This window comes from Cucumis sativus, chromosome 2, assembly GCF_000004075.3.
Source record: "Cucumis sativus cultivar 9930 chromosome 2, Cucumber_9930_V3, whole genome shotgun sequence".
NCBI lineage: Eukaryota > Viridiplantae > Streptophyta > Magnoliopsida > Cucurbitales > Cucurbitaceae > Cucumis > Cucumis sativus.
Window position 1 is genome coordinate 23,456,304 of NC_026656.2, and position 9,708 is coordinate 23,466,011.

At 30.3% G+C, this 9,708-nt stretch overlaps 1 protein-coding gene across 1 annotated transcript; it reads left to right on the forward strand.

Annotated features, from left to right (window-relative positions):
• The first annotated feature begins 1,815 nt into the window (after nt 1-1,815).
• LOC105434691 (vascular-related unknown protein 1) lies at nt 1,816-2,989 on the forward strand. Its single transcript, XM_011651711.2, has 3 exons — nt 1,816-2,256; nt 2,336-2,392; nt 2,501-2,989. The coding sequence occupies exons 1-3, from the start codon at nt 1,948-1,950 to the stop codon at nt 2,636-2,638; spliced, it is 504 nt and encodes a 167-aa protein (XP_011650013.1). The 5' UTR covers nt 1,816-1,947; the 3' UTR covers nt 2,639-2,989.
• The last annotated feature ends 6,719 nt before the right edge of the window (nt 2,990-9,708 follow it).

Below are 9,708 nucleotides of genomic sequence, written 5' to 3' on the forward strand. Positions count from 1 at the left end.
TTTACAAGTTAAGGGAAGAAGATAATGGTTTCTCTCTCTAATATTTATCTAAGCTCTCACTTATAGTTTGGCTGCATAGGAGGTGAAAGATTTTTTATAGAAGGTGAAAATGCTAGTCCTTTCCGTCAATAGGCTCTTAGGGAGCTCTCTAGGTTTTGATCCATTCAGACTAGACAACGTTAGATGGTAGGAAATGAGGCTTTATATAGACTACCGTACGTGGAAAGCTTTTATTCTTCTGAATATGTCAACGACAATTGTAGTTCTGTTAAGTCACATCAACTCTAACTATCATTCTTGTCTCCCAGTAAATATTCATCGCGTGATGATGTGGTTCCAATATATTCTTGTGGTACAAGGGTTTTCAAATGTATTACCTGACGATATACAAGAATTACTGTCGATAGTGTCATTGATTCAGTAGTGGTATAGAACCAATGCATCAAGTACCATACAAAATGACTTCAACGAAGGCTAAGAGAGTTGAAGGCTCATTGTAGAAATTGATGAATAAGGGTTATATGTGGCCAAGTGTTTCTCCATGGGTTACATAGTATTCAGTCATTAAGAAGAAATGTGACACTCTAAGGTTATGTATTTGATTGATGGTAGTTGGATAAGGTAAGATCTATAATAAATATCTATTGCTATGTATTGTCGATTTGTTTGCTCAACTGAAGGCTACTGGCCTCTATATCCTTTAAGATTGATTTGAGATCAAATTATCATCAATTAAAAATTAAGCAATTACATGTACCAAGTACAACATTCAAAATGAGTTATGGACATTATGGGTTTCTTGTGATGTCATTTGGTTTATCGTCTAACGCACCAGTTACATTTGTGGACTTCACAAATCAAACATTTTGCCCTCATTTTGGATCAAATTGTGAGTATGTTCATTCACAACATATTGGTTAACTTTAACGGGAAAAGAAAATAATGCCAAACATCTTGAAATGGTGTTGCATTTGCTACGAGACAGATGGTTGTATGCTAAATTTAGTAAATATATGACAGTTTTGGCTCAAATGGTGAAATTCGTAGGTAATATAGTGTTGGTTGATCGTTAGGAAGTTGAAGTAGTACTTAATTCCGAGCAACCCACAACAACTACTAAGATACACAGTTTTCTTAGTTCAACTAGATACTACAGTGATATGGTGAAGGATTCTCGAAGTTAGCTCTTTTGGACAAAAAGACAATTCTGCTGCTTTATTCTAAGTAACGACAGTAAAAGTAAAGACCTTAACAAGGCAATCTCTTGCACCATGCATATGCACGTAGGATGAAAATGGAAATAATCCCCTTCAAAATTTGTAGAGCATAAAAAAGAAGAAAATATCTATAAGAAATAAAATGTAGAATGTTCCAAATAAGTAAAAAGTAAAGTTTGTTGGATGATCAACATTTTGAGAAACATTCTATGAGACAACAACCAGACAATTCTTACCACCAAGACCACCTTAAACGAGTATAGTTAATTTCACAATTATAATGTAATAAAAATTTAATTCTCAATACAACTCAAAAGGGTGTCCAAATCTTCTAATTATCAACTGCAAAGCTCCAAATTATGAACCATAAATTAAGAGTTAACTCCTATACAATCAACAATATAAACATAGCTCAAATAGTATAAAATTTATACTTATGTTAAAATGTTAGAAGTTTGAATCTACAACCTAACCTAAGTCTTAACTATAATAATAATACCAAAAAAGTTAGAAGTTTGAGAACCTAATTGATTGCATGGCCCACACCCGAGATTCTAAACCATCATGCTCTCCGTTTATTCCTATTCCCTCGCCCTCCATTTTTGATCTCTTCCTATATAAAATCTCTCCCTTTTCTTAGCCTCTCAACACCTCCAAACTTCAATTTTATATTGAAAGAAAGACCCCTCCCATCTTTCTAATCTCTCTTCAAAATCCTTAACAATTATCCATGGAGAAGTCTGTTTATTCATCCGCCCAACAATTCCCTCACCCATTGCCTTCCTTTCCCAGCTCCGCCCTGGAAAGCGGTTGGACTGCCTATTTGGACAGCCCCTCCGACGATGACACCAACACTTTCCCCACCTCCTCCTTGCTCTCTGACGCCGCTTCTCACGCTGTTGCTGCCGCCCTCCCTCCAACTCCGCTCACCAACCACCTCCGATTCCCAACGAAGTTGATTCTCAAGCCCAAACAACCACACCTTTTTGTTGATACTTCTCTTGAAGATACTGCCAGTTCTCCTGATAATAGCCCCAAGGTCAAGAAATTTGTTTTCTTTCTTTCTTTTTTAAATTGAAACAAATTTTCTTAATTATTTAAATTATTGTTATGTATAGGTCGGTGATCATTTGGGGCCGTTCGATGGGAATCATTATCGAAGAAAGAGTTCACTGGTATTTTATTAGAAAAATGATTTCATTTATCATCAAAGAACTAAGGTTTTTTCTTTTTTGTATAACTAATTTATGTATGGAGATTTGTTTGTTTTATGTATGGGGCAGGGAAATGGAGAGAAATATAGAGATCATGAAAGAAGATTGGAGATAAGTTTTAAAAGGAAGGCTTCTGAATACACAGACTTGAAGAAAAGAGGATTGTGTTTGGTTCCTTTGTCCATGCTCACAAATTACTTGGATTGAAGATTTGGCATACCAAGACCATAGTTCGGTAAATAAGATACATATACTTAATACTCTCAATATTCAACATCACTTCTCTTCGTTGATATTCGATATCTCACTTCATATAATTGTCGAGATGTCAAATTCTAAAAAGAAAGAAAGTTTGTATATGATAGTGAAAGTTTTATAGTCAACTAGTGACCTACCTAATTTGGGTAAGGTTACAAGCATGGCCTTTATGGTCGGCTTAATATGTAAAATTGTAAACTTAATTCAGACTAAATTTACTTACTAAGTTAGCTACTCTATTAGTTTAGTCCGTATAATTGACATGTACTCTTTCTTTTTAAAGTCGAATGTTCAATCTCATTCTATGATTTGAATTTTTTCAAAACAAAAGGTTTTGAATAAATAATTTAAATTACGGTCAAACTTAAAAGCAATTCATTTTACTTTGTCTTTTTAAACCCTCATTTTCTATCTAACTTTTTGATAATGAAAGATTGTAAATAAATAATTATTTTTATATATAGATATCTAGGTCAGCTTAATCACACATTTCAACTAATTAATTAATCTCATGAGACAGTCCATTTGATCTTTGGATGTATGAACATAAAAAGAAAAATTATATAATATTAAATAATAGATAGTTGAGAGGCATAAATGGAATCCATAATCTTTTAATCTAATAGTACTGGAGCACTCCATATAGATAAATGAAAAAAGAAAAGAAAAGAAGATTGAAAGAATTAGTGATGGGGGGTTGGAAAACGAAGATGGTACGTAATTTGAAATTTGGGAAAAGATAATGAAATTGGTAGTAATGGGAAGGAAGAAAATAAAGTAGGAGGTTAGAATAGGCGGAATTAGTGAGGTGGCGTATGATGATAATTGGTACCAAAATCGAAATTAGCGTGAGAGTAAGGTCGATAATTTTAATTATTTGAACCGAAAATGGGGCCCATTTCGTGGCCCAATCAGAGCGTTGACGCTCGAGTGTTATGCACGATTCAAATTCAATCCCCATCTCTACTTACCTACTAATTCCCCCATTTACTAATTTAGACCCAAATCTCTTCTTTTTTTCAATTCACTTATTTCTCCATCTCTCCTATCCTTTTCTTTTACAAAACCTTTCATTTTTATATCACCCACAATATTTATGCAATCCCACCTAATATTGCTCTCCTTTCTTTTTTTTTTCTTTCCTTTTTTGCTTTTCAAATTATTTATTATAGTCTATGTCTATGTCCAATTAAATGTTACAAAAATATCGATTTTACAAATATTTTGATAATTCTATAAGCATCAATCTTCCCTAGAATATATGATATTTGGTGAATAATTTTTTCACGTTGAAAATCTATAAATATTTAGAAATATCAACCAAAATGTCCAACGTATCAACAAAAATTTAATATCTCTCACATACCAAATCACAAGTAATAATATTTTAAATGATTGATTATAAATAACATTTTTTTTTTCAAAACTAAAAAACACCGCTTATGAAAAATTTAGAAAAGGAAAAATAAGTTAAAAACTAAAAAAATTTCATTACTTATATATATATGTACCATAATTTAGTAATTCTTGATTCATTTTAAAATTTTAAAATTATCATTCATTTGACATTATTTGAAAAAGAAGTTTTGCAGCTTATTATTATTTTCACCGATCTATTTTTTTTTTTTTGTTGAATTTGAAAAAGTGTGAAAAGAAGTTATTGATAATATATCTCAATTAATGTGTCGATTTATCCATAGATTGCATTAAATAATTAATGTGTCAAATTATCATCACATCAATTTGATTATGTATGTAATTATCAACATTGAGGAGTAGTCATTATATATCTAATAATTTATATATTTCATTAAAAAAAAAAAGTCTATTTGGTGACACATTATTTTATTTGTTCTAATTTCATATTTTATTCTATAATTTAATAGTTACATTATTAATATTTTTAAGAGAAAAAATATGCATCTTATGTAAACAAAGTGATCCTTCTTTCATTTAGTTTTTGCTCTTTGTTATAGTTTTGTATTAAATATATAGAGCTTCAAATACCACAAAATAAATTTTACTTTCTATTTTTCCTTTAAAAAAAAATGTCATTTTCTGTTTTCAAAAATATACATTTGAAATGTAAATTTTAAATCACTTCAAATATAATCGGGATAAATCAAAAAGTATATTTTTTATTGACTGATGAATGAGAAATATACTTTGAGAAGGAAAAAAAATAAAATAATTAGTTGTAATAATTTAATAGTATAAAATTCTCAACATCCGAATGACGTCTTTTTTGTCTACTAATATCGATTTAGATTTGATGGATTCTTATTTGATAGTATAAAATTACATTTCAAAATTATCAATTAACAGTGTGAGAAATCATCCATCTATTTTATAAGAAGTGTCTGTTTTCTAAAGTTTTGAACGAGTCATTCTTAATTATCTCTACAATTTATTTAACAAACATAAAAGATTGAAGTTTATTATTTCTCGTTCATCTTTCTTTCTTTTTCCACATATTTTGTCCAACTAAATTATTTTTATACAATAATTTATCTCTCCTTTTCTTGATTTACTCAATTATATCTACCACATTTTCTTATATACCTATATCTAGATTAAAAATATTATTATACAAAAGAAAAAGAATTCAGGATGGTTACTAGGTTTAGAATCTAAGTTGTTAAAATGAGTTGTTAAGAAAAAAAACAATAATATTGTTGAAATAAGATGATAATAAGAGAGATATATTGAGGACAAAAGAATTGATTGGAAGTGGGCAGGCCAAGGGGATTAGGGAAAGAGGGAAAATTCATGAATGTTGTGTTAAGATGTTTAATTATTGAACATTATATAGTTGTTTTCCAATTTTTTTATATGTTAAAACACTATTTGGAAAGAAAGAAAGAAATAATATAATGGATAAAGATGTAATAATTATTTGTGGGGAGAAAAATGCCAAAATAAAAATGTGGCGTGCAAAAGTGCATGCATACCTTCATTTTAATAAAATAGAGATGATCAATTACTATGCAATAAAATGAGAGCATTCTTGAATCATACGCCAATTATAATTTGAAAGGTTATATAAATATTGAAAGGTTATATAAATACTCTTTAAACTGAAAATAAATTTGAAGAACATTTTTTAAACTGATGAGAAATCAAAGAAATTATTATAATTTAGGTAAATTAATAAACAAACAAACCATGAGAGTTGGAATAAGGAAGGAAGGAAGGAACTGCCGTCATAATAACGCCAATTTCGGTAGCTAAGTAAACTTTTGATGAGAAGAAAGAAATTAAAAAAAGAGAGAAGTAAAAGAAAAGATTGTCATCTATGACATATACAATGCCTATTATGACGTTAAAATAATGTTTATACATCCGATAACATTTTTTAATGATGAATTTCGATCAACTCAGGATGTGACACTTTATTTTTTGAAAAAAAGCTTTGATGTGACATTTAGAGCAAAATATTAATGGAAGCCAATGTATTGCAAGAAACAATAGTATTCAATTTCCATTAACATTTCAATATTTTAACTAATATTTTGACCTTTTCAATGAATTCGTTAATGATACTCGGATGATTTCATATCTTTTATTATTTCCTCCAAAAATTTTGAAATATAAAAAAATGATTAACATACTAAAAAAATAAGTAATAGATATATATATTAAAGATACCACTTTTTTCTGACTTGATACATAAAAATACTAGATGAATTAGCTTTATTTTTGGCTTTTCGTCCATTAAAATAGAAGAATACAAATACAACAGTAAAACATTGAAATGAAAATGTAATTTTGAAGTGACACATACTATATATATATATATATATATATTTAGGCAACATAATATAATTAACAAAATTGGTTGTTTTCTTTTTATTTGTAATAAACTAGTACCCTAATGTATTTCAAAACCGTGCATGACGTATTTTGTCATTGGCTTTGGTGGAGCTAAAATATGTTCGTCAAAACTACTAACAATTTTTCCAAAGCTATTTATAAGATCTAAGTATTCTTTGCTCAAATGTGGGTTGGATTATCAATTATAGTTTGAACTTTACTTTTGCAAAAGAGTATTGGACATGTAGTCTCAAAATTGACACTACCAGTATATAATTCCTCGTATAGTTTCTCTTTTTTCCTATATCTCGTTATTTACTTCGTTGTTGTATCCTAATTTTAGTATTATTTTGGTATGGTTAAACCTAGTTTCTCTATTATGGATAATATACTAAATAAAAGTTTTTAATCCTAATTCATATTTGGAGTTTAGAAGTTAAAACTATTCGTATAGAATGTTATCAAACATGTTGTAAATAATGCGTGCATAAGAATGTCAGTATAAAATTAACATAGAGTAGATATGTCGGCAAATTAAAACTCACATATATTTTGATGTGAAATCCAATAGGGAAATAATTTATTTGAAAACTCTCTCTTTCTTTCTTTAATCCCTAGCCATTTTGAGTTTGAAAATAAATCCAACAAATATTGAGTGATTGAACCCAAGATTGTGAATTTGGATTGAAAAATAAGGTCCATTAATGTATAAAAAAGTGAAATTAAAAGGAGTTAGGTTAAAAGGCCTAGGTTGCAAAACATTGATTATGGTTCACTAGTGTCATATCCAAGTGTCACAAATCGTTAATATGGTTGGCACTTTTATGACCATTATTATTACATAACAGTTTATTACCAAACTTTATTGGATAAGCTTTTTGTTATTCTCTCACTTGCCTCTTAAGTTTGATTTGCAATTCAATTAGTTTGGTGATCCATCACCTTAGTTTCACTGTCAATTATGAAGCCATTCAATTTAATTCACTTTCATTTCTTACTTAAATATGGATCAACATACATACATACACATACAGTATCAGGCGCAAATGAATCAACATTTACGTTTAGTTAAGATTTTTATGGATCAAACACGAATGTATTTAATATAATTAATGAGATCTAGTGTTACTATCAGACAATTTTATTGGGTAGATATTATTTACATTTATGTTCAAGATTGGTAATAAGAAAGGACAAAGGCAAGTGAGAAATGGTAAATAACATGACTTTATGTGAATATCTTTAGTGGGGAAATTGGCCCTAGGTAGAACCAAAAATAGTTCGCTATTATTAAAATCTTATCAAATGTGTGACATCATTTATTTCCTAAAAAAACAATTAAAGAAACCTAGACTTGAGCATGTTTGGGAGTGTCACTACATGAAAGGGGTAATTTCCCGACACACAAATGCATTGGAAGATATACAAAAATGCATCGAAAAATGATCTCTTAACGCATAAAAGTCCATCGAGATCGAGGTCAAGAAAAATGTGTTGGGAGAGGTTCTCTTGACGCTTAGCTGATAACTTGTAGAAATACAAGTTATCATAGCCTCTTTTATAGAATAACGACCCCAAAATGTAGGAAAAATGTATTAAAACGGGCATTTTATGTTAAAGATGCAAAAGTATTTAGAAATATACCTTGTATATGGTCTCATGCCTATTTCATCGTGTTTTCAATGATTTAACACAAATTTGCCAAACAAAAAAAAAGAAGCCAGCGAATTGCAAGGAACTCACGAAAAGACTCAACGACAAGGCCATATGAAGAGGTGAAAAATAGTTCGTTAGAAGACAAAAGTAGTAGTTGAAGTGACATGACCTGCTTGCAAAATCGTTTAAATTAGACTCTAGGTGTACATAAGTAGTTATAGCGTATTTTAGCATTCTTCACATTTGTTTATTCGTTTATACCGCCTAATTGATAAGTAGATTCTAGAATTAAAGCTTTGATATCAATTCCCTATGTTCGACCATGGATCATCCAGGAAAACCTACTGTTTCACTTACACTTGGACAAGCAGTAAGAAACTTGTATTCAACGAGAACTTAACTATTACCTGATGAAGAGGTGCATAACGAGTATTTCACATACAATGACCTTGACTAATGACTTGTCGCACAACAATATTCATGCATATAAATAACCCTGAATCCCAACTAAATTTCAAAGTTCGACAACAACCAGACACATAGCATGATGCTTCAGGAGACCACAGAGAACTTCCGATGTCGTATGGATGGAGTCAATAGTTCTAATATTTTGATGCCATCCATACGGTGTCAAAAGTTCTCTATAATCTCTCGAGAAGATTCTCATACAATCTAAAAACTAGAACAAATCTTATAAAAGATATTGATGGTGCGCTTGATCAGATTCAAAATACCATTATACATCTTGCAAAGAACAAGTGAAATGAGCAAAATACTATCCATTATTATCTAAAAGTCTAACAAACCTATAAATTCCTCTCAGCTTTAGACTAAACCTCTTTAAAATCCTAAAATCCTCTTTAAATTCACCCATAGGAAATAACATGCATGATTTTAGGGAACAAAGAGATTTTTAGGACAAAATAGAATAATCTAGCTTATTACATACCAGAATAGAAAGGGCAGAGGACGGCGACAATGACACTAGAAGAGAAAGGGAAGAGGAGGACGACGACATGTAACTGGAAGAGAAAGGGTAGAAGACAACAGGACCATTTTTCGTTTTTCGCAAAACCTTTTTCTTCTCCCCTTCGTAGATTTGTGAATTACAAATGTGAGTGACTTTTAAAAGAAAAGCTCACTACGCAGCCAAAATTGCGTTAGAGAAATGAGAGAACAAGGGAAGGTAAAAGGGTTATGTGTGGATTTTAAAATTAAAGGTAAAAAAGTCAAAGGAGAATAAGGAAAGATTAAATGATTAGACAAAGAAAAATAGAGCTAGTGTAAAGGTTCCAAGGCTAGCTCTATCATGCCTCCATCCGAAATGTGGCCTTTCCGTAATGAGTGTGGACATGGATTGGGTGAACTGATGTTTCGAGATAAACACTAGAACACCTAGATGCTTGTTTAAATTAAGTGTGTCAAAATGCGAAGCTTATGTCGTAAATTCATAAATATTAACAAATACACTTTACATAAGTCTTCATGACTGTTTCACCTTGTTTTTAGTGTTTTAACACGGATATGAACAAAAGAAGAAGCTAGTGAAT